Below are 25566 nucleotides of genomic sequence, written 5' to 3'. Positions count from 1 at the left end.
ATGGACTAATCACAAAGTACTTCTATATTCTGGGACCTTGCCAGGTGCTTTGGGAAGAACAGATGAAAGGAAGGGTTTGTGCATAGAAGTTATTAGCAGCAGAAAAAGCCACCTGCAAAAGGCATCTGTGATGCTGGGATGTGCTGCATATGCTACCTTCAGGCAGCCTAGGAAAAGTAAACACTTGCTCACCGACAGAGCTTCATCCAAAATTGTCTGTTTTGTTCTGAATGCTCATGTTGGGGAAGGATTTGTTCAGCTTCAGGAGTGCCTGGTGTGAGTTAGTTGTGTGAGTGAAGGTGGAGGCACTCTGGAAGCTTGGCTTGCACTCACAGAGATCCAGAAATCTCAGCAGAAATCCAGAAATCCCAGCATGGAAATGCCTGCGCTGCCCACATGGGTGTGATTGTAAAATCAGATTGGGGAAATGTGGGAGTTCGAGTGGGAGGCTCGAGCTCTGCTCAGAACATCCCTTAAACTGCAGCCACAGAGTGACTTCTGCCTCATTCTCTTTCTGGGGCTCAACATGTAATTGAAACCATGGATGGCTGGTTGATGCAGTCATTAATTCTCTGATTGCCTGCCATTTTTTAATTTTCCTTTCATTTTTTACTCCAAAGCAGAGATTGACTGTGAAATCAGCTGTAAGACTGAAGTAATTCCTATGCCTTATTTTTGCTGCAAGAAGCCACTTGCTATGGGCTATCTCAGCTGGGCTTCAATTCTCACTTCATTATACACTTCATGTTTTTTTATCGCTCTGTTTTAGTGTTTCACCATCATTAACTACTTCTCTCTTCTCTCTTTCCTGTTCTGGTGCTCTTTGTGTGATTACTCACTCTCCTTCCTTCATGTTGTTCCAAGTTCCATTTCAACTTTTCAACACTCTTTCTCTCTTTACTTTTTCTCTCTTTCGGAGTTTCCTATAGCAGTCCTGACCCCAAAGATCTCTTTTCTTTCCTTTCCTTCTCTTCTCCTTTCTTTCCTTCTCTTCTCCTTTCTTTCCTTCTCTTCTCCTTTCTTTCCTTCTCTTCTCCTTTCTTTCCTTCTCTTCTCCTTTCTTTCCTTCTCTTCTCCTTTCTTTCCTTCTCTTCTCCTTTCTTTCCTTCTCTTCTCCTTTCTTTCCTTCTCTTCTCCTTTCTTTCCTTCTCTTCTCCTTTCTTTCCTTCTCTTCTCATTTCTTTCCTTCTCTTCTCCTTTCTTTCCTTCTCTTCTCCTTTCTTTCCTTCTCTTCTCCTTTCTTTCCTTCTCTTCTCCTTTCTTTCCTTCTCTTCTCCTTTCTTTCCTTCTCTTCTCCTTTCTTTCCTTCTCTTCTCCTTTCACTTTTATCTTTGTCTTTCTGTGGTTGTAAATTCCACTGCCATTTGTTTAAATGCTGCAGTCTTGCTCTGTTTAGAGGCTGCCATACAGGATTGTAGATATTTTCCTTTCGTGACATGTGATTTCTTTGTTACCACCGGGGTAGCTGGAAGGCTCATTGCAAAAAAAAATCAAAATATCCGGGAGGAGTCCATTTTGCATATAGTGTAACACTTTTTATTTCATTGCTATTAGCAGTTTTGGCAGTTCTTTAAATCAAAGGTTGAACAGGAGATGTTATCAAAGAATCTAATAAAAAGGCAAAACTGTCAGCATTGAATTTTGAAAAAGTAAAACCAAAAAATAGACGGTAGAATGTATTGTTTGAAGGAATAAGTCCAGTCTGAGTTTTCATCCTAATCCTTTTAACTGCCAACTGAAATATTTGCAAGAAAAACTTAAGCTTAGACCCATTTGCTGGTAGATTGGATTTTCTGGCCTTTTGAAAAAAATCCACCACTATTTCATGGGTCCTACATACGGGCTGTTGGGAATTTTGTGAGATCACCCACCCTTGCTGTCTATCCTGTAGTTTTCTGTGGCTGTGCTGGTTCAGTCAGATTTGGGATTTTGGTGTGGTGTGAGGCAAGATCTCCATTGGTACAACGTGGCTTTTTGTTGGCATAGCTAAGGCACTTCAGGAAGCAGCCTGGATCTCTGCAGAGAGAAAAAACATCTCCATCTCTGCAGGTTTAGTGTTTGCAGTAGACATTTGGCAAGTGTTTTGGCTGTAGGGAAGTCTTGAGCCTTAGGAGAACACGCTATATTAAGGCTCTGTGGGGTTTTGTTGATAGGGCTTCTGGAATGTTTCAGACTCCAAAACCTAACTATTTTCCCCATCTGTTTCGCTGCAAATGATGTCAGTTGGATTTGAATTTGAGTCCCTGTCAATTTAATGTGAGGCAGCTTTCTTGATAACAGTTCTCCATGAGTCCCAGTGAGTGCCAGCAGCTCTGGGGTGGGCAGGGAGGATGTGGGAGGGAACCCAAACCTGTGAGCATCTCTTGTGTTTGGTAAAACCACTAGTGCTGCATTTGCTTCAGCTTCTGACGCCCTCCAGACAGTGACTTTAAATTCTGAAGGCGTTTGTATCTCCTTCTGTATGTTTTTCCATGAAAGCACTTAACTCGCTCCTCCAGCGAAGGGTTCTGGTAAGGGGATTGGAAGAGATGAGGTGAGAAGATGAATTATAGTGAAAATGGGATGGTAGGTGATGTGCAGTGTTACTGGTGGTGAAGTGTCTCCAAAGGAAAGGGACTGAGTGGGGAGTTTGATTTTTTAAATATTTTATTTTAATAGTATAGCAACTGTGTTTGAGTCATGGAATGGTTGGTACTGGAAGGGACCTTAAGGATCATTTATTTCCAACACCTCCCACTATCCCAGAGTGCTCAAAGCTCCATCCAGCCTGGCCTGGAACACTTCCAGGGATGAGGTTTCCACACCTCCTTTGGGTAACCTGTTCCTGTGCCTCATCACCCTCACAGGAAAGAATTTCTTCCTAATATCTAATCTCGCCCTACTCTCAGTCTGAGTTAATTCCTCCTTGTTCTGCCACTGCATTCTCTTGTAAAAAGTCTCTCTGCATCTTTCTCAGGAGATCCTTCAGGTAGTGGAAAGCTGCAGTTATGTTACCCCAAAGCCTTCTCTTTCCCAGGCTGAACAAACACAATTCTCTCAGCCTTTCCTCATAGAAGTGGTGCTTGTCTGAGTATGGAAAAACAGTTTGAAGTAAGCTGAGCTAAAATGCAGGCTGCATATTTAATTTTTAATTCCTTATTAAATGTATTTATATATTTATCTATCTGTTTTATTAATTTAATTAATTTTCTGTGATGCATGAGAGGCTCTGAGTTGAAAAATGTAGCAGAAGAAAGGGAAAAACAAACCCAAGCTCACTGGCAACTCATGCTGTACTCTGGGCTCTGTTTGAGGTCACTGGAAACAATGGTGGTCCTTTCTTCCTGATGGGAAATGATACTTTCTTTTGAAGTAAATGAAACTGCTGCTAATGACAGCTCTTTCAGACATTTGAATGCCAGGACTCTTGCAGTCTTCAAATGAACTTTTATTTCAACATACCTATTAAGTTGTCTCATCTGGCTTCTAGAATGATATTAAAGCCAGATACTTAAAAGCCTCTGTGTTTGGGATTCCTCTCCTGTTTTCCACGTCAGTTATGATTATGTTGCATTTGAGCAAGAGGTTGCCAGCAGAGACTACTGAGGAGTGCCAAATTAAATTCCAAATACATTTTGTTCTTTGTTCGTGTTGAGAAATGTTTCTCCTCTGAGGTTGCTGTGCTCAGCAAACGAGCTCAGGCTGCCGTTAAACTCTGTAAATATCAGTCTGGTTGAGTTTTAAAGGCCATCTGAGTGGCACTGCTGACACCTCCTCTGAAGGCTGGTGGGACATGAACGTCATGGTTTGGAGGAAAGGAAAAAGAAATGGAGAAAGCTTCCTTTTATCCAAGCAATCTGTATTCCACTGTCTTGGTACCACCAGAGAGATGGCTCTAGGAAAGGGGGAGATTGCTTATTTTTGACATATTTGAGGCTGAAATGAGACAATGCAAGTTATAGAAAGGGGCAGGGAAAGCTCAGAATGACTTTTGGTGACTGGTTAATGACTGATGCTTCACCCCCAAGCAAATGGTTTTAATTCCTTTTTAAATTTGAGTATTTGCTGCCCAAATCCAGATCTTGGGCTCATTAGCATGCTGTGGACAGCCTCTAGCAGTGTGTGCAAATCCTATCTCTGTGCCTACTTTGCATTTCAAACAATTAGCTTAATTTATATTAGGAAGAGACACTAATTGGGGGGGAAGGAAAAAGTACATAGCAACATGCCAATGACAGTTAAGATAATGCATCTCATCTCTCACATGTAAGTTTTTGTGAAAGAAGCTCTTTTCAGGTGTCAATTAAGCCTCATAAAAACTTGAACCCTTGCTAGGTGGACAGTAGATTATTCCCTACTTCATATGAATTGGTAAACTGAAATATGAAGTGTATGATTTGCATGTTTTTACATAGCCAGAGGTCAAAAAAGAAGAGGCAAGTTCCAGAGCTGTCAGGATCCTTGATTCTCCAGCAGGTTTCTAAAAAAACAAGCAATAATTGCAGAACTTCACTGGCAAAACTCATCTGATAAACATCAGTGATGCAGATCAGGGATTTGGTACACAGGCTGGAAAACAGTTAAAAATCTCTGTATTCCCTCTGGAATGAAGATAATTGCCCATTCAGGCAACAGCTAATTACGTTTGACCTGCTTGTGTCTTGTGGTCCTGAAGCAGAGCTTCCCAAAAACGCTTTACTTGGAGTCCCACTTTTTACAGCCTGACTTCTGATTTTTTTATTTTTTTTCCCTTCTTTCTTATTGATCTGCAGAATGCAACAGCAACAACAGCAACGTCGGATGTTCACAGCTGCCCTGCTGGCACTTGTCTTCCTTCTGGCAGCCGTGAGCACCACTGAGGCTGGCAAGAAAGAGAAACCAGGTAAAGCACAGTCTAATTCCCTTCATCCCCAAGCCAGATTGCATGTGTGGGAGAATGTCAGATGCTGCTGGTGTTATGAAACTCAGGTCATTTGTTAGCCTCTTGACATCAGGGTGGGATTTGTGGCTGTGGCATGTTGTTCTGTGGTCAATGGGGGAAAAACAGAGTGGTTTCCATGTCAAGTGGCAGCTTGACAGCCCCAGGGACTGCAGCCCTTGGGTTAGCACACAGTGGGTATTGCCAAGCAGCTTAAAACGTGCTCTGTGAATAGCTTCGTGCTTGGCTTAGGGAGAGCCAGGCAGGAGTGATGAAAGAGCAGTTATGTCACTCGCTCAGGGTTGGGTGTGACAGAGCTGCACTGCTGCTGTGTGATGTGGAAATCCTCTGACAAAGAGCTGGGCTAACTCGCTGTGCACAGACAGCCAGCAGGACTGGCTTGCTGTCAGTGATGAGCTCAGAGCTCATTAGAGGAGAAACAGGCCTGCGGTGGAAAATTCATAATTGTCAAACTCAGTTCTGACATTTTTTTAAAGAACATATATTTTGGTGTTTTTCTTAAGGTCTTATTATTTTCAGGCTACTTATACACCAGATAATATGAGCTGTGAGTCTATCAGAATTAGTGTCCCCAGTAAAAAAAAAGGAGCTTTCTAACCATTTTGGTTGTGTGGAAATATGAGAAAATGTTAGCATAAACATACAAGACCTGGAAGAAAAATAATTTTATATAAGTATACTTAAAGTTACTTAGGATGTTTTAGGGGCCTTAGTAATTATTTTTGTGAAGACTTGGGTTTGATGCCTTGCTGTCTTGTCTCATAAGACCTGGGTTTAAGGATCTAAATAATTCATGATCCTTACTTTTGTCCCTGAATTAACAGCACTTTGCCCTTCTCCATGTAGCTCCTTTGCCTTTGAAGTTTTGTCCATATTCTGCTAGAAAATGTGGCTTAGTATAGCAAATCAAAAGTTTGCATCCCTGGAGGTGCTGAAATCCTCTGATGCACATCAGCACATCCATTTCTCACTGTGCAGTGTACAGTGCTGCAGCTGGAACTGATATTTGCATGTCACCAGCCACTGGAATCAGAGGAGTGACCTTTCCCAGTGAGCTCTGCTGCATGTTCTCCAGTGATTTCTGTGGGTTTTTAGATGATTCCCAATTCTGAAGATGAGAATCCAGTGGGGAATATCCAGTGGACCAGTAAACATGACAGTGGGACTGAATTTGAATGATCAAAAAGCATTGTGAAGAGGATGTCAGACCTTTTGCTTTTCACCTATTGATGTTACAAATATCCACTTTATTCCCCCTTCAAAGTGACTTAGGGTGAGTTTAGGGAATTCCTCCATCGGCTCTGAGTGCTGACCACTTCTCCTGCTCGGTTCCTTGTCCTCCTGCAGAGAAAAAGGCCAAGAAGTCAGACTGTGGGGAATGGCAGTGGAGTGTGTGTGTGCCCACCAGCGGGGACTGTGGCCTGGGGACACGCGAGGGGACTCGCTCCGGGGCTGAGTGCAAGCAAACCACCAAGACGCAGAAGTGTAAGATCCCCTGCAACTGGAAGAAGCAATTTGGAGGTCAGCACAGCTCTCTGAAGGGATTTATTTTGTTTTTTTTTATTTAAGGTTTTGAGTATGGAGTAGGAAGGCTGTGCTTTCTGCTTGGTTCTGCAAATGTCTTGGTAAAGGGCTTAGTTCTGTATTTTGGGTTCATCAGAGCTAGAATGTGCTTGTAGAAGGATGCAGATCATACAGATCCCTCAGAACTCCTCTGCAGAGAGTCCTTTTAACCTATTTATCATAAACTCGGCCTTCCAGCACGCTGCAGTGTGCTCTCTGTGGTGCTCAGTGTGAGTTCCCAGCTGTGACTCTGATGGCTATCACAGCTCTGCAGGGTGGGATTTGGGGCATGGCTGGCTGTGTGTGCAGTGAAAGCACAGGGTGAGACCAATGAATTTCATTTTTATCATTCAGTTCACAAGGTTCATGTGTAAGATATGTCAGATCTGTGCTGGACAAGATGTCTGTCTAAAACTCAAATTTGATTACTCTTGCAAACTTGGCTTTTTTCCTAGTGGACAGCTTGCATGATTTTGAGATTATTGTGAGCTTACCAACACACTCAGTGCTGCAGTTGCAGGATTGAGTAGTTTATAGTTGCACATGCATTCTTGAAACCATTCAAGCCTCATGTGGTAAGCTCTGACATCACACAAACGGGGCAACAGCCATATAGGATGTGAATGACATTTCCCACTACTGCTGTTTATTTCTTTTTTTTTTTCTAGTTGTTTATTACTTATATTCATAGTAGAATGCATTCTTTTCTTTACATGACAAAAATGCAATATGCATGCAAAACCAAGAGGATTAAATTTTAAAACATTGGCGAGGGGGGAGACTGCAAACAATCTCTAAAGTTTCCTTGGGATTCTTTTCCTCAGTCACACATCTTTTTCTCTATAAGCACCAACTGCCTTTGCTGTCCTATTTGACTCACAACATTTTTCTTTTCACAGTCAGTAGTTTCATTTCAAATTTTGCCTTTTGTTTCCTGGCTGCAGCTGAGTGCAAATACCAATTCCAGGCCTGGGGGGAATGTGACTTGAACACAGCCCTGAAGACCCGAACTGGGAACCTCAAGAGAGCTCTTCACAACGCCGACTGCCAGAAGACTGTCACAATCTCCAAGCCCTGTGGCAAGCTCACCAAACCCAAACCTCAAGGTAAATTCCATTTGCTGAAAGCTGCATGGTGGTTCATTTGAATATTTTGGGGTTGGGATGTCCTGTGTGCTTCAGGGAGAGCTCAGCTGTACAGGATTTTTGCATTTTTGTGGCTTTTCCTCAGCTCTGCACTGCTCCTGGCTCTCTGTGCTCAGGCAGGGAATATTCCTGAGCTGGATAGTCAAGACTTGAAAAGTAAACTGAAAATTAGAGCTCCAATTTTAACTTCAGACCACCTGTACCACTTGGCTTACACAGCCAGACTTCCACAATAAAGATTCTTTTCATAACTCACTTGCTGGTGGGAACAGAACAATAATAGCATGAAAAAATATCCCTCGATAAAGACATCTTTTGTACAGGTTTTGTTTGGTATTAAATAATGACTAGTTGTATAAAGGAGTGCTTTCCTTCTGGATAGGTAGCATTGAAAGGATATTCTGCTCCCTGCACACTGAAATATTGTGCACCCTTGGGGTTGTTTATTCTTTATTCAAACATAGCAGGAAGGGTAGTACAGAATATATATGTCTTATTTAAGTGTGACTGACAGTGTAATTCCTAGTACCCAGCAAGACATATGCCCTGCATTTGTGTTTCCAGGTGGCCCTTAGAAAAACTTATTTCCTTCCTAATCATTAAAGCCTTTTAATGCACTCTTTTGTTGGAGTAGCAGGTGTTATGTGCATAGGATGATTTATAGTGGGAGCTAAAGCTGTGAGATCTTGTTTGAGGCACAAAAGTAATGTGTTTTAAGTAGATTATACAAGCTATGCTACCCTGACATTTATTTACTTAAAACCAGCAGGCTTTGACACATTCCAGGCTCTGAACACTTGGATAATAACACAAATAAATGTGATCAGGTGTGCCAGGTGCACCTGGGACAAGCAATTCTCAAATTGTGGGCTGTGGAGCACCATTGATCTGAGCAGAAGCTGCAGGTGTCCTGCTCTGCTTGGCCACCAGAGAGGTTTTTTTTTTGTTGTTGTTTTTTCTTTTTTTGGTTTTTTTTTTTTTTTGGCTTTTTTTGGTGTATTTAGTGTGTGTTCAGTGTGTGCATCCATCTGCTCTGCAGTCAGGCTGTGGCTGGTTTTCTTTGCACACCATCCCTGGAGTTGTCAGATGGGTCTAGAACCTGTGGAGACACTGACAGGCTGTGAAGCAGCAAAGCTACAGCTAGATTTTTCAGAGACCACCTGAACTGGCTGAGTTGGCAACAATAAATATCATTTAGGGGTTGAAGTGACTGGATGGGAAGTGATGTTTGATTTTATTGTACAACAGTTTGTAGGGGAAGGAATTTTTTTTAATGTATTTGGGGTTTGGTTTTTTTGGTTTATTGTGTCTTTTTTTGCTTTTGGGTTTGGTTTTTTTTTTTTTTTTGGTTGGTTTTTTGGGGGTTGGTTGGGGTTTTTTTGGTGTGGATTGTTTTGTTCTGTTTTTTTTTCCATGAAGTTTCCATTCCTAAGTAGCATTTGGGAGTTTAGTGAATTGTGCTGCCAGAAGGCTTTGTCCTGCTTGCAGAATATATATCTATCTATATTCTGTGGATGGCTGTCAGAAGAGGGGCAGAGGGAGACAAAGCAGAGCTTTGCTGCAGCTCTGGTTGCTGAGAGCAGAGCTCCTGGCTGGTACAGGCATTCTCAAGTTATGGCTTTAAAGGAATAGCTTGATAATTGCTATTCTCCATTCAAATTGCTGGACTGGAGTCAAACTTTGACTGATTCTAGATTCCAGGAGTGAGCTGTAGCTGAGACTGAAACTTGGATTGAGACTGCAGCAGCAAACAGTTAGGGGTTTGACTGAATTAGCAAACCTGACTCCATTTGATTTGATGAAACTCTAAAAGAGAAACAGGTAAAAATGTCGGTTTTTAATCACAATAACCGTGGGCAGGAGTTCTGCTCTCCTGATCTGCTTCAGAAATCTCCCAGCACCTTCCTGCATGCCACCTGCTCCTTCATCTGCTGTTGGCACCAGCAGGAGCAGCAGGCATGGGAATCACAGAAACACAGGGCTGAGCTCAGCCCATACTGCAGAGCTGGGGGTTTAAATACCAGGGAGCTGCTCTGGGCACTGTGTTGGCACCAGCAGGAACTGGAGGAGGAAATTAGGTCAAGCAGATTGCTGTGTGAAAAGTTTTGCCCCACTGAACTTTGTTTCTGAGTTAAAGAATCGGAGTGTTGGCTGGAATGAGAGTGTTTGTTTTCCTCCTGAGGTGAAGGAAATTACAGGTTGTTGGAAAGTCCTCACCCACAGCTAGGTAAAGGGAAAAACACTGCATTCAGTCTGTAGCTGGAACCTTAATGAATTTCCTTCTTTGGAGATGAGAAGTAAGAACTGGATTATGGCCTGAGCACTCCAAATTCTCTACAGTTATTTATTAGGCTCTTTTTTCACCCTGAACTTCACATCAGTGTCTCAAGACTAGACCAGAAAAACCCACAGATTCATTATTTGGGAGCAGCAGGTTGTTATCTGAGGCACAAAGGTCTGTATTGGTACTCAGCAAGATCTGGGAATGCTGCTCAGGAGTTGTCCATTCCTACTGGGGTTGCCTGGAGTAGCAGGGCAGGCTTCTCCTAGCAATGGGAATTTTGTATATCTTCTGTTATTTCTTGTCACTTGCCATCTTTTAAAGGTAAATCCTCTGGCTTAAGTATTTCTTTGTAGAAGAATTTATCCACAAAAAGAATTCTCACTGCTGGACTTACCTAAATTCCTTCTATTATTGCAAAAGGGTTTTTTAATGGAGAGACTTGATTGTAAACAGCATTTTAAGCATGTCCTCTACAGATCTGTGTTGAAAGAAGAAAATATCATTGTAATATTACCTTTATTGTTCATTAGACTCACTAAATTAGCTGAATATAATTTTAATTTTGATCACTGCTTGCATGGGGAGTATCTGAGACCTTCAATATTCTCCCTAATTAAAAAAAAAATATATAGTTTAGTTTTGGTTTGCAGACACCAGTTTACAGTTTGCTTTTGCAGAAACTTCTATAATCTCTGACAAAACGTGTGATAATTAAAGCAGGAGATACTCATACACTTTGGGAATCCATGCCTTCTTCATAAACTGAAAACAAACTTATGGATTTGTTTTATAGTTAGTTAGCATTCATGGAAAAGCCTTTTAAGCACTTGTCATTACTCTGGAAACTAAAAATACTAAATATTTTCTTAGCAAGTGCTCTGTGTCAGTACTTTTTGCTTCTGAGCAGCTGTCTTATGGATTGTAGTCTATGACTATATTTAAGGGTGAGAGCAGATGATGAACCAGGAATTTCATTTTTTTTCTGGCTTCCTGACAAGCTCTTTTCTCCATAGCTCTGCTCACTTGTTCTCAGGCTGGAATACAGTAGCTTGGTCCTGGGCTGCTGGGCTAAAGTGTAGGTAAAACAGGATGGAAAACATCTTTCTTTCCTGAATATTGTGGGTTTAGGCAGAGATTGTCAGCAATGTGACAGTGATGTCCCAGGCTTGTTGTGTGTTTAGTCCACAAATGAGGTCATGAGAAAACACATCAGGAAGGCTGGAAAGGTTGAAAGGATCATTTTTATCCCAAAATCCCAGTGGAGGCAGCCACCCCTCCTCCAGCACACACAATTCCATACTCTGATCAGTGTCTGCAAGGCTGGTGATGCTGAAGATGTCCCTAAACTGTCCTGACAGATGTGACACACTTGGGCACGTCTGTGGAGTGGCTGCTCTGTGCCAGCTGAGGAGCACAGAGCACTTGTGACATCCTCCATCTGCCCAGCTTCACACCCACCCAGACCTGCTGGGGGCTTGTGCAGCTCCAGCCAGCCTGAAAGGAGAAGAATGGGGTGTTGTCAGGAGTCAGGAGATGTTTTGCTTTAACTGCTAAGAATTTGGAGAAAGGAATCTGTTTTCATTGAGCTGGGTTGCCTGATGGGCTTTATTTCTTTCTACACTTCCCATCACTCTCATTCTTTCTCTCTATCTCTCTCCCCATAACTGCTGTACTTTCAGATATTTATTCTTCTGATTTAGATAAAGTTAAATAGAATAAGCAGTTTGCCTGCCCTTTCTGCAATGCACTCTTCATTTTTTTTTTTTTAATTGCCCTCCTTCCTGATAACTTTTTCACCTGGCTGCATTTAGCTCTTTTTAATGCATCTCCCTTCCCACCTGTGTATCAATTTACAGTATATCACATTAGTGAGTTACTTTCTCATGGCCAAGCTCAGTCCTTGCCTCACAGGAAAACTCTGTGCTAAGCTTGGCAAACTTTACCATTGCTTACCCCACTGTTGCCTTTGGTAATTGGGGTGCTGACCAAAGATCACATCCTCCAGCATGCAGTGTTGGGAAAGATTTCCCACATGAAGGCAAGAACTGAGTTGTTAAAGGCTGTATTCTCTTTTATAATATATGTTATAGTATAATTCAGATCAGGTTTAGCATTTGAGAGCATAGCAAGGTGTCAGTACAGTTCCCTGGTTTGGCATGGTGTGAATGCTGCTGCATTCTGTATTTTTAATGATTTCATATAATTTGGAGAGTTTTACATCAGAGTTGAGGGAAGCGTAAATAATCTGCCCTACCTGGTTTCCTTTATCTACATATCTTTACAGGCAGCAATTAGCTAATCCTGCTATCACTCCTTGGAGCTCAGGAACTCTAATTAAAAGAAAAATACTAATTGGAAGTCAGAAAGGCTAAATGATTTTCCAGATTGACTAAGTACCAGTGGCAGCCCAGGCATGCAGCTCCCTTTTATCAAGGTCTGCAATAAAAATTATCAGAATGTGACAATTGGCTTCAAGGTGAGTGTCTGAGCTGCAGTCTTTAATTAGGGTCTTTGGCTTGATATTGGTAATCTCAGTGGACTCCCACCAGTGTCAAACACCCTTTTTCCTTGGGTCTTCTTAGGAAGCTTGGTGTGAAATCATAGAGATGATGTTGTGTTAATGAGCAGGAATATCCCCAGGAGGCAGGAATAGAAAACAATCTGATTTTTTAGCTCTCCAGTGACAGATTCCTCCCCGCAGAGAGAACATCTGACTGGCAGAGTGCTGCCAGAACACACTGACCAGCTCTGGCAGGACTTGCCTGCTGCTTGTGGCAAGGACCTGACAGTGCTGTGTGAGTTATTTCCTCTCCTGGGCTATTTATTGCTCAGACAAACTGGGTGCTGCACTGATGAAACTGAACCACTTCCTTCTGCATGGTGGATAAATTACTTTTCCTGGGGTGCTCTGCCTCAACTCTGCCTTTGTGCAACAGCACAGAGAGCAGCTGGAGGGGACACAGAATGAGAGGAAATGACTTTTTAGGGCTGTGGTTTTCTTTTGTTTGAAAGATGCTGCTGTCTCCTGTTTTGGCTTGGCAGGCATGCTGTACCTCCCTCTGTAGGCTTTACAATTCCCCATCTTTAATGTAACTCATTAGTCGTGCAGGCATGCAGCTAGTGTAATAATTAGTATTACAAGAGGCAGAATAATAGAATCTGCTCCAACTAATTAGTTATAAAAATGAGGGATTTTCTCATATTAGGAAACAGCTGTGATAGTTAAAGAAAAAAACCCAAAAGGCAAAACTGGGAGGTTTTTCCTCCTGTTCCAAAGGGTGAGATTTATTGAAGAATGGCCTCTGGCACTGCCCAGGAGCCTGTGGTGAAATGCAGAGATGTGAGCTCTGTGGGACAGGACCCTGGCAGTGCATGCCCAGTGGGAACAGCAGAGCTGGCTGTTATTATTGTTGCTATCATCACGATTATTTGTATTGCATGAGTGCCCAGAGGCCCCAGCTGAAAAAGGGTGCCATTGTGCTAAGCACTGCAGAAACACTGTGAGAAGCAGTTTGGCCATGAATAATTTATGCCTGATGGCGCTGGGAAATGTGAAAACCTAGAGGAGAAACAGTGGTCCAGAGGGGAAAGCCTGGGCACTAAATGCTGGGTTGTGTTCCCCAGTGCCCTGAGCTAGGCTGAGGACAAGGCTTGTGTTTCAAGATGAAGTAAAACTCACTGGAAACTTTCTGCTCTGAGACAACTCTGTCATTTGGCTCCTTGCTGCCATAGCAGGAGGAAATGTGATGTTTCTCAGTTTCAGTGGGAATGAGAATGAGCTGTGTAAGTAAAACAAAACACAGTGGTGCTTACAGTGTGGACCAGCCTCAAGCTGCTTATAAGCTGCCAGTACAGCCCAAAACTAATAAAGTTGGGATGTCTTTTAATGGTGGTTTTTCTGCTTCTATTTCCTGATGTTTCTTGGAGGCTTTGCACTGTAGTTTCCCTTGAGATTGCCTTTGTACCTTTGAAAAATTACTCTGTTTGGATAAATAATTTGAATGCCTTGTCAGATCATAGCATAATATCAATCTGATTGACACAACCCTTATTCCAGGGAGAAGGAAATGCATCTGGAAAGGGAGAAAAGAAATATTTTTTTCAATGAAATATTTTTCACATTTTGGTTGTTCTGCAGCTTTTATGGGTGTTTTTGAAAAGAAAAACATTGGGATGTTTCATGGAAACCTAAACCTCCATGTTTTTTTTACCCCCTGGCTTGTGTTTCAGATTATTTTTTTTTCTGTGCTGCCTTAAAAGATGAAGAACTGGATTTGACAGATTCTGCTTTAACCCTGCTGTACCTGCAGGAGTTCTTTTTAGGGTTTAATGGAGACCTTTGTGGGTGAAAGCTGAAATAGCCTTGTGTGTGTCAGTTGTGTTACATGCTGGTTGTCTCACTCTCCTGGCTCACAAGAGCAGCCCAGCCTCCCTGGCACTAGTTAGTGCCCCTGAGCCATGAAAATGCCTTCAGCTATGGGATTTGCTGTGAGAAAAGGTGTGCCAGCAGCAAATGTTTACCCTCATTACTGTTCCCAGCCCAGCCACAAAGCCCTGCTCCTTCCATTCTTTCCTTTTCTGTTTCTTCACGTCCTTTCCTTTCAAGCTTTCTTTTTTTTTTTTCCCCTTTATCTCTCCATCTCATTTTCTACATTGCCATCTCTCTATCTTTCCTTCTATCTCTAGATCTTTCCTCTATCTTTCTTGCTTAGTGCAGAACTTCTGCAGGGGATTCTGCAGAGGTGGAGCTCTGATCAAAGCCAAGCCCATGTCCTGTTCCCCCAAAGGCTGAGCTCATCTGGGGCAGAGGCAGAAAGCACAGCTGAGAAGGGCAATTGCTTTGTTCTCAAAAGCTCACTGAATAAAATAGGTTCACATCATACCACAAATAACTTCCTGCTAAATAACTTTTTATAAATAATCTATATATATTTATATACTTACATATAATAGAGGTCTCAGTTGGACACATGTGATCTTTTTGCTGCACAGGTAAATGCTAAAGTCCAAATGGATTATTAATATTTTGTGTTCCCAGCAGTCTCCTGCAGACACGTGAATGCAGAGAGTAAACCCTGAAAATGAGAATGCATGTGTCCCTCTGTGCCTGCACCTGTCTTTCTGGCATTTAGAGGGATTTTGTGTACAGCACAGGCAGCTGGGATTGTGTCCCTCTTGTGCTGAGCACACAACGTGATGAAGAGCAGGGAGAAAGTCCCCACCCTGCAGAAGTAAAAGCAGTAAAAGTACCCAGGCAGATGAGAAGAAGCCAACAGAAGAGCAAAGTGAAATACCTCTGGAAATCAGTTAACCAGACCCTTTAGCAGACTTGAGTTCAAAACAGGCTTGGTTTGAAAAGTTTATCCATTGCAATCTTCTGAATACTTACTCTTAAGATCTAACATAGATGTGAAGAAAATGAGATGAATCTTTCATGTTCTTTGCCTTTGGGCTATTAGGCCATCTAGCAAAATCAGAAAATGTCTTTGTGGTCTTTTGTGTGCCTGTGCATAGGCAATTTGGAAACTTTTTTCTCCCAAATATTTGAAGGAAGAAAATCATCAAAGCAAAGCCTTTGCTTGGTTTCAGCAAATTATCTCTCAAATAAAAGCTCCCTGTAATCCCTGACTAGTTGAAGGATGTTAAAGGAAAGGTTTTAAAGGTCTTAAATCTGGATGTCAGATGCAAGAAACGGCTTCTGACTGTCTAAGATCGTTTCAGAGTTTTGTGGTTCATTTTAGAACAAATTGGATTATTTCCCCCCTCCATTTATTTCTTGCAATTCCAACGAGAAAGAAAATCAGACACATTTTCTGAGTGCTGACTTGGTTCCATGCCTTGGTCAGATATGTCAGTGTTTGGTACAGGCATCAATCTGGCTGCTCCCCATTCAGAACACACTTTGCAACATGAATTTCTGACTTGGATGGGGCAGCTGCAAGTCTAAATCAAGTCCCTCTTGTGCTCAACTGGGAACAAATCAAAGTCTACCCAAAACAAAACTTTAGCAAAGGCAGAAGCAGAGCAAAACCTGGTGGGGAGGAGTGAAGAAGAGTGAAGAAATTGAGGAACACAGATAACTAGAGGAAGCTGTTACAGAGCACAGGGTAATAAATAGGTGATATAATCAATTGTAATCTATTAATGAAGTAAAAGTCCCATCAAGGTCATTGATTGATTGGAGAGGTGCCTTGTGCTGCTGTTTAGCTAGTGGATTATTGGTTTTTCTTCCCCCATCCAGTAGGACTGTGTTTCTCAAAGAGGCTTTACAGAAGAATTCATTATGGAACAAAGTTGCTATCATAATATAGCTTTTTCATCTTAAATCATTTGGAATACATAAAAAAAAAGGAAAATAGGAAGAAAAGGATTTAGATAGCCATGAAAAGTTCTCTTTCTCTACAAGAAAAAGAAATACCATGTTTAAAGGGTTTTCAGAAATCCAAGGGTTTGTTTTTACAGCCGTGGAAATCACAAGATAATACAGTTTCTGTTCTTAGAGAGGAGTGTGAATCTCTTAAGGGTGAGATTTTTTTCGTCAAGGTATAAAATCCTTGATTTTACCAAAGTTAAGACTTCTCCATTCCACAGGGATTGGCATTTTGTCCCCAAAATTCTGAAGCTCCCTGCACCCCATGGCACCATTGCCCTTCACTGCCACAGCAACCTGATGTTCTGGAAAATTTGTTCCAATGAGAGGCAGAGAGGTCTTTCTAAAATGTGCCTTCCTAGGACTGAATGCTAGGAAGATCCTGGGAAAATGATATCCTGAACATCTGATGTGGAATTGTTTTATTCTAGCCTTCCACCAGACCAGATTTTGCTATTTTGAATGATTTATATTGCTTTTGGGGACACTGCTTGACTTTTACACGCAGGAGTTCAGCAGTGCCATGAGTGAATTGTTCCCTCCTTTTCAACAAATGAAAATAAATACCTGCAAGTCTTGGCTTACAGAGCTTGACTTCCATTAAAATGTAATTACCTCCCTTTTTTGCCTTATGCATTAAGAGTGGCTTCAAATGGTGTGTGGCTCCTGCTCAGCTAAATTACTTTCATTTGCTGCTTGCATAGTAAGAATGAGGTTGTGGAATCAAGATGACTGTTTAAAGAGGACTGCTGCCATTCCAAATTGCACAGAGAAAGTTCTGCTAATCAAATTAAGTTGTTTACTTGGTAAAATATAGTTGTTTACTGACTGGAATATTTGTTACTGGTCATTATGGGCCAACAGAAGTGGGTTCAGTGCTAATCCATGACCACACAGGTTTTAATCCTGTGAATAATTCTAAGGCTTGCAACAATCCTGCTTTTTGCTTTGCTCCTTCCTCTCTGCACCCTGAATTCTATCATAGATAGCTCATAAAGGTACCCCAAACTATATAACATATATAATTATATATACATTATCTAGTTATATATACATATAACTGTATAATGAGTATACAATTTTATGGACCTTGCAAATTAGCATACCTGTCTAGGATCCCCCAAAAAGAAACTTAATAAATGGAGTAATGTTCCCCCATTCTAAAGAAATCCTCCCTCAAATGAACTTATAGCCCAGTTTTCAAAATATGTTTCAGAGAGGAGGTTTCAACCAAGGTTAAAACTTTGAGTTTTGAGGTAGTATAGCCTGGCCTCTTACTGTGAATTTTTGGTCCTTCTGCCTTGCAGAACCCCAAAACTGAGCCAGACTATCAGACTACAAAAATGACAAGCATGTAGGCTTAGGGTACAGTGCATATATAAAGGGTACAGTGTTGGGAGTTGCCTGAATGTAGCACATACTCTCATAGAGATATTGGTGCCGTTTCATTTATTCTCAGGAAACAAGCATTATTATAGACAAAAGCATTGTTCACACAACACACTGGTATATGTGATTGGTTAATTATTTGAGTTCTCGTGCCTAATCTAACTTGCTAATTGGCTGTAAGCTTCTAATCACGCTCTCCTAGCATCAGCTAAAGTCCTGTCTGTGTGATTTCCCTGTCTTGTTTATAATTCTTCTATGATGTTCACGTTCTTGGCTCTTTACGTTTCGTTATCTCCTGGGAAAGACACTTCAGGGTCAGTCACATAGACTGGATTGTGCCTAAAAACCCCATTTATATGGCCTTGTTCTGTGAGCCATGCTTCAACAGTACAGAAAATATAGAAAGGTTGTATAAAAATATTTAAAAGGGTACATAACAAAGAAAAAGCAAAACCCATCAGGCAGCACCATCAGCCCCAGCTGGCTGGGCAGACCATGCTCTGTGACTCCAGACCAAGCTCCCTACCTCCCAGGGCACAGAGGTGTCTGTGCAGGCAGGGAGAAGGGCTGGCAGTGAGGAGCTGCAGAAACAAGAGAGCTTTCTCCCCGTGCTCTGGAGCTGCTGGCACACTCTGCGGCAGCCAGAGCCTCACAAAGAGGCAGGGAGGAAGCAGGGCAGAGGGTCTGGGTGGGTTGGGTGTGCAGTGCTTTCTGCCAGCTCTCCGCTGAGCCGTGACCTGGTTTCTGCAGGAGATGCCTGCTGTTTTCTTCTTTTCCAGGCAAGTTCCTGAGACAATGCTCTGCATGCCAAGCAGGGTCAGCCACTCAGATAGGGACATGCAACTCCCTCTCCATCTTCTCCACTGCCTCAGCCTTTCCTGCGAATTTTCATTTTTTCCTTCTCCTTTCCCCTTCTTTTGTTCAAAGTGAGGAAACAATTCTTGTGTGCATGGAGAAGGAAAAAAAGGGGAATTTCACGGGTGTTGAATTAAATTTATTGCAGTGCCTCCCAGCCGCTAATTTTTTGTGGTTATTGTTGTATCTTGACAGAATCCAAGAAGAAGAAAAAGGAAGGCAAGAAGCAAGAGAAGATGCTGGATTAATGGAGACAACTTGGGCAATGTGAGAAAGGGACATCAGCAAACATGATCAGTTAACAGTTTCATTTATCCCTAGGCATTTTATCCTAAAATTATTTATAGCTTAATGGTACCATAGAAGGAAAAAAGCAAACACAGGAAAAAAAATTCCTTTTTTTTTTTATTACTTTAGTATTTTTAATGTATAACCCTAACAACAATTTTTAGAGGCCTATAATAAAGGACTCCAAACTCATTTAGAAAATTACGTCTATTGTATATTGAACAATGTAGAGGTTTTTAAATTTTTTTTTTTTCTCAAGTCTTGCCATAGGTCTCAATCTGGTAATTAGTCCATGCAAGCAGAACCTGAGCATTTGTGGAGCTCTGCTGAAGCCAGGGGTACCCTGTGTGAGCACAGCACTCCGGCTGGATGCATTTCTATTTAAGATTGGGAACCTTAGATCTGAAAAAATCGAGGCTTGTTTCTGAATTTCTGATTACATCTGCATAACTGCATGAAGTGGTTTGTTTAAGGAAAGGGTGGGAGCATTCTGTGGAGTGTTTGCAGGTATGGAATTTCCTTGGGTGTGTGCTGAACGTTCACTCTGAAATGTCACCATCTGCAGGGGAAAAGCAGCAACACTCCTTTCCTTAAGCACGTTTTGAATGTTGGCAGGAAATCTAAAATCTTCCAACAGTTGGACATAGAAGAGTCCTAATTTTTCATTATTTTCTAGCAATGATTTTTCGAAGTGGAACGATGACAAAACTTTCCACTTTTCAGCATTTCAGTGATGGTGGATGGTAGTGTCCTCCATTTTACCTATAACAGCTGAAAAATGCTGGATTTTATTGGTTCATTTTCACAAAAGGGAGAAAATCCTTTTCATAAAATACCTAGTTGAAGTATTTGTGATTCTGCCTGACCCAGATCCCTTTTGTATCAGTGGCAATATTCCTGTTGATTTTAATCATAGCCAGTTAAAAAATAGTATGTCTGGTGGGAAATGAAAGGAGCAATCTGTTTGGAAACCACCAGAGGCAGTTCGTATTTTTGACCAAAAAAGGGACAATTTGTGGGACCTGAAACCAATAGGAATGAAATTAATTTTGGTTTATCTTTGAGTAAAACAAGGGAAATGTAAAACCATTACCTTTTGCTTTCTTCCATTTTTATATAAGCAAACAGACCTCAGAAAAATCTCAGTAAACATAAAAATAGATGTGATTTTTTTTTTTTAATGTAGTCTGCAGGAAAAAAAAGAAAAGAAAAATTCTAACCAGCTGTTTTTCAGTTTGCTCAATTTTACCTAATTTAAATGAGTCCTGAGGAAAGTCACAAAGTAAAAAAAAGATCTGACACATGGCTGGTCTGTCTCAAGGTAAAATGTTGTTTAACAAGCCGACCAACATTTTTAGAGGAAACATAAGGGATTTCATTGCCCGAATTAAGTTTGAAATCATTGCTTTTGACTTCTAAATCTTAAAATTCGACAGCAAGATGCAAGCTTTGCCATTTGTAGGCTGCAGGTTGCCTGCTGGTCAGGAGGAATGATCTCCTTTTTCCTCCTGCATGGTTCCCACTGACTTCAGTGAAGCTGCAGCAGGGTGTGTTCCCCTGAGAAAATCACATTTCTCTCTTGAGATTAGCTTGTAGACAAGCAGAGGGTCTTTTTTTCCATACTAACATCACTCCCATTTTCTATGCAAAAAAAAAGAAAAGGTGTAACAATTGCAGAGCTTGCCCTGTTTTCTCTCTGGTGGAGGGTTGGGCTGATCTGGACTCCCAGCCAGGCAAGTCCTGTTCCCAAACACTCCCCAAGCCTGCTAGCCAAGGCTGCAGCTAGCTTCAGCTAGACTAACCTCACAATTCTTTCCCAGACCCCTTGGGTGTGTCTCACAGTCTGTGTTGATGTCCTTGTCATTTTGGCTGTGCTGTCAGACACACCTGAGGCTGTGCTGCAATTCAAATTGTCCCCCTGCATGGTGGATGTGCAATGACCAAATCCAAAATCACAAAAGGCTCATATTTAGGTGGCTCTGGGTGCTATTTGGTTTGCTTGTGGGCTAATCAGGTCTACCTGTGCTTGTGCCTCAGACTTTAATGGCTTGGTAGGTCTGATTGAAAGCAAAGGGAGAAAGAAACTTTTGTTTTTTCACTCACCAAAGGTTTGTCTGTCTAAATGCTGCATCAGTTCACTTGAAGTGGTTCAGCTTTGAGTGCAAACACTGTTGCACCATTGCCTCACGCTGGTTCATCTAGTCCACGTTTCACAGGGAGCTGGCAGGATTTGGGAATGATGCTGAGACCAACACTTTGATTATCCTTTAGCAAACCTGAGATGTGACTTCTTATTTCCACCTCTGGGAGTAGAAAGAAAATAAATTCCCCTGTGTTTCCCCTTATGGTCCTTTTGTCTAACTGCCCATCTGGCTTGTTGAAGGAACATTCCTAACAGACTTTGAAGGAAGCCAGTCGAGTTCCTTTGGTGGCATAGGGCCTTTGTGGAGAGAGTTTACAGAAAATAAGGAAATAAAAAATATCATGGTAGGACCAGAAGAAAATGTAGCAAAGGGTGTGAAATAGGAGAAGATTTCTTATGTACTGTTCAGCCATATATGTTCAGATTTATGTTGGCATCTTATTGCTTACAGCAATTGGAGTAATAGTTTGTAAACCTAAAATGAAGAAAAATTCCAATAAGCCAAAAGAAAACATTGAGTGGAAACTCTAGCTATGCAGGAGATGATGAAGTAATTCATGGCAGAAAAGAGAGGAAGATTGAATAGGTCAGTCAGGTCAGCTCTCAAGGGAGGTACCCTGTACCTACCAGGAGCCCTTGTTTCACTAGTGACACCAAGAAAGCAAAAGGCAAGATTCTGAACAAAACCTCTTCCCACCCATCTTGATCAGTTCCTACTCCAGCCATTCTGAAACTTCTCCTTATTTGCTTTCTAATCTTCTCCCCTCCCTGCTGTGGGAGGGCAAGCTTGTCTGGCAGTGCTGTGGGAGCAGCTGCTGCAGGTTTTTTTTTAAATTCATGTTTACCCTCTTGGTGCTATCCTATTTCAGTGAAAAATGACTTAGCATAGACGTGTTGCTTACCTAGGTGAACTGACAGAAATTTGTTTTGTGAATGTCCCTCTCGAGTGGTTTACATCTTCATTTGCTACAGCTCTAATAGAGTGTGGGGAGGTGATAAAAATCCCCCAAATGACAGCCTTTTTCTGGGCACTCAGATATCTTAGGAAAGAGATGGTGAGATGCTGAGTATCAGCTAAGGGTGAATCTGCATCCAGACTGTGGATTCCAGTGAGTTTAAACCTAAATAGATTTGGGTATATCTCCATTCCCTTTCTCTAAGTAAGCTGAGGCAATGCTTCTTTCAGTTAGGCCTGTCTATAATTTGATTTAAAAGAGTATTTGAGGGTTGGGACATTTTCTGACTTAGGCATGTCTTGTGACAGAAATGCCCATAGTGAGTGTGAATCACTGCTTGTCAGCCTGGCCTGTTTAACAGTCGATTAAGTGCAGCAAAACTTCTGGGCAAGGCTCCAGGAAGGGAAAATGTTTGTTGCGCATGCAGGTAGATACTAAATTGTAATTTACTGATTTTCATCTTCTAATTCTATAATGACATTCTGTGCTGAACTGTTTTTCAAAGGAGAAAAATGAGAAGAAATGAAAGAATAAATACAATTATAAAATGTATCAACACACAGCTTTGGAGATGTGGTCAAGAAGAGACAGATAGGAAGTCAGGACCATTTTATACAAACTGCTTTTGCATGCTCCTTAAGTGCAGGAGGCAGAATTACTGGTTGGCACATTTGTTTTTATGCTTTCCCTGATTTGTGCCTTAATGAAAACTAAGCAAATGTCAAGTGTTGCAGGGAAGTAAAGTCCCACTCCAGCCTGAAGAGAAAGTGTTCAACTGGAGGCAGAATCAAAAGGAGACAAAACTGGAGGCAGAGTCAAAAAGAGATAATCAGATGTAGGCTAATGTTGATGTTGGGAGTGGGACAACAACCTGAATTTCCCTCAGGCTAGGAACTGCAGCAGCATTAACAGTGTAAACTCACCACTTTTCTGAAGTTATATTTGTTGGTGAGGTGTTCACAGTTTTGATGTGACACTGCAGTCTGTCATGTCTCCCAGATGCTGATAAGGGGAGGCAGATGTCAGTGGGTTGGTAGCTGACACTCAATCCATTTGCATTCTCTAGGACAGCACTCCTCTGAACTAGGGACTGAGTTCTCCCCTTTGCAGACAGATTATACCTGTTGCCTGCCTTCCTATGCTTATCCTTAATTTTCATAGCATTTATAGGTTTTCTGTCAATTTTGCTGAGGCACTCTACCTCTCAGTTAAACTTCTGTGGATATTGCTGATATTTCCTCATCCTTCAGACTATATCCTCCATTTCTCCCTGCATTATTACAAAACAGCCCCAGGAAGGCTATACCATCAATTACCTCCAACTTCCTGTCCTTCTGGAATTAAAAGACAGCAGCAACTTGTTAATCAGTGTATGACGATGGACAAGGAAGGATGATAATGAGCAAAGAGAGTCCCTGGATTTGCTGGTAAAACTTTCCTCATAACTTAACCTGGTCAAGAATTCCCAGGGGACAGAAATGATCAAATGCTCATCTCAAAATTTCAAAATTTAGAAGCACTGATGCAGGAGTGTCCTCCTTCAAAAAAAAAAAAAATCCAGAAAACAGAGAAACACCTTAACTAGATAAATAATGGCAACAGGCTGCATCCTTTACCTCTGTCCTCTTTTATCATCAAATTATCATGGTGCATAGAGTTTCAGGGGTAGAGAAGGACTTGCCTTAGCAGGTGTAGAACATGACAGAAAACCTATAAATGCTCTTCCAGCCATGGCTGTTTGCATTTGGAGAAGGTGAAGTAATTCTCCTTCATAGCAGCATCAAACTTTGCTTTGGGCCAAAACTAAACACTGCTGAAGTCCAATAATTTTCCTGATGGCTTCTTTCTGCTACTCTTCCCAAGTGGCCATCTGTGTTGTGGCCTCATCACTCTGAACTGAGCAAAAATCAGGGAAAACATGAGAATTCAACTGTATTTGACTAATATTATCTCACTGGTGGGGTTGTACAATCCTTTAGCCTTTTCTGCTGTTTGCCATTTAAATATGGAGTGTCTTGGAGTCCCAGATGGCTAAAAACTTCTATAAGTATGTCCTAGCCTTTAAATCACTTGGCTTTGAGTAAGTTGTGTATGAAAAAACCTGTACTTACAGATTTTAGTCCTTTCTTAAAAGGGTAACAAACAAAACCTGCAACAAAACTGAAAACATGTCCAATGAGTGGATTTACTGATGAGATAAAACAGAGGCTTACAAGTATTCCCATTTCAGAAGGTCATGGAAAGTTAAAGACTTCAAAACCTTTAACCCTGAATTCAGTGATGGAAAGCTAGGAAAACAGATAGCCTCTGCAGGGCTGTCCTGCCCACAGCCAATTTCATTCCATTAATTTCTCTGTTTGAACTCCCTCACTCTAATCTATCTGGCAACAAGACATCATTTAACTTTTCTCATTATGTCATTCACTGCACTCCCCATATTATCATTATGTGGTTCATCTGGACTTTTACAGCTGAAGGAATGGCTGTGATAGTCCAGAGCAGCTCTAAATACACATATATAAATCTACACATCTGTGGGGAAGCAGAACTCCAGAAAGGTGCATGCATACCTCTAAATGTGAATCCCAACCAGTGCTGCCACCTTGTCAGGCTGTGGTTGAAATGAGAGAGCTTTTTGTCCTGTGGTGGTGTTGAAATGAGGATGCACAGGTAGGATGAAGAGCTGGAGTTCTTGCCAGCACTTCAGTTCAAGGGTAGCTGTGTGAGAGGGGAATGCACAACACATGGCAATGAAATGGCCAAAAGGACTTTTCTGTCACAGGGATGTTCTCTTCTGTCACACCAAGCACGAGGAAGGGCTTTGTTCAAAGCTTCAGGGTGGATAACTGCTTTGGTTAGGTGTGAACATAGAAACCCAGGCAGAAAAAGGCTTTTTCTCTGCCAGTAAAAAGTGAGGAAAATGGGTAAAATAAGATGGAAAAATACAAGTAAGAGAGAAACTGTCTTAATACTTGTAGTTTGAGTGTAATACTGAAAGGAGAAATGAAAGTCAAAATAACAAATTAAAGCCTGAATATCATGTTCAATGGATTTCTAATTCTGTATATATCTATTAAACCAGTGCTATATGATATCTTCTCATGGGTTACTTTCTTTTTCCCGTTCCTCTTCCTTTTTATTTTTCCAGTTTGTATATTGATTTTTGTAAGCTAGCAGTGTGTTACCTTTCCAATTTTTTTAAAAAACTTGTATGAAAGCCATATATCCATATTGTAGAAGGAAAGCATTAATCCTGTAACATCCCTTAATGTTTTTTCCCTTAGCTCTGTGGGATTGTGGGGGGCTCTAGCGAATGTATATGTTTACCAGTTGTATCAGCATAATTTACTTGCTCTTAGTGGCGATAAAGAATTAAATAAACTAATACACAGACACGTGGTGTCCTCGTTTGGTTGTGGGAACTGTTTCTGGAGTTTCTTAAATTAGTTCTGAGTAATTAATGGTATCTCTTCGTTGTACTGATTTTAGTCGGCTGTGGGTGTTGCTTGTCACACAAACAAATTTGTAAATTCTGAAAAGGTTTTAGTCTGTAGAAAGAAGTCTGCCAAGAAGTGATTCTAGCAGAAAACATCTCTGTGGTTTGTGCACACTAAAGGCTGTCTGTCCCAATTTCCTGGCACTTTTCAGTTCTTTA

At 41.4% G+C, this 25566-nt stretch overlaps 1 protein-coding gene across 1 annotated transcript in view; it reads left to right on the top strand.

Moving 5' to 3' along the window:
• Positions 1 to 25304, top strand: part of PTN (pleiotrophin) — a 67225-nt gene extending 41921 nt beyond the window's left edge. The window contains exons 2-5 of the mRNA XM_085049509.1: positions 4752 to 4861; positions 6266 to 6439; positions 7426 to 7587; positions 18720 to 25304. Of these exons, the coding sequence (XP_084905635.1) occupies positions 4753 to 4861; positions 6266 to 6439; positions 7426 to 7587; positions 18720 to 18772 (498 nt within the window). The 5' untranslated portion in view covers position 4752 and the 3' untranslated portion in view covers positions 18773 to 25304. The remainder of the gene's footprint in view (positions 1 to 4751; positions 4862 to 6265; positions 6440 to 7425; positions 7588 to 18719) is intronic.
• The last annotated feature ends 262 nt before the right edge of the window (positions 25305 to 25566 follow it).

This window comes from Lichenostomus cassidix, chromosome 1Ab (assembly GCF_008360975.1).
Source record: "Lichenostomus cassidix isolate B80296 chromosome 1Ab, HeHo_3.0, whole genome shotgun sequence".
In the NCBI taxonomy this organism is placed as follows: Eukaryota; Metazoa; Chordata; class Aves; order Passeriformes; family Meliphagidae; genus Lichenostomus; species Lichenostomus cassidix.
This window is presented reverse-complemented; position numbering and strand designations above follow the sequence as displayed.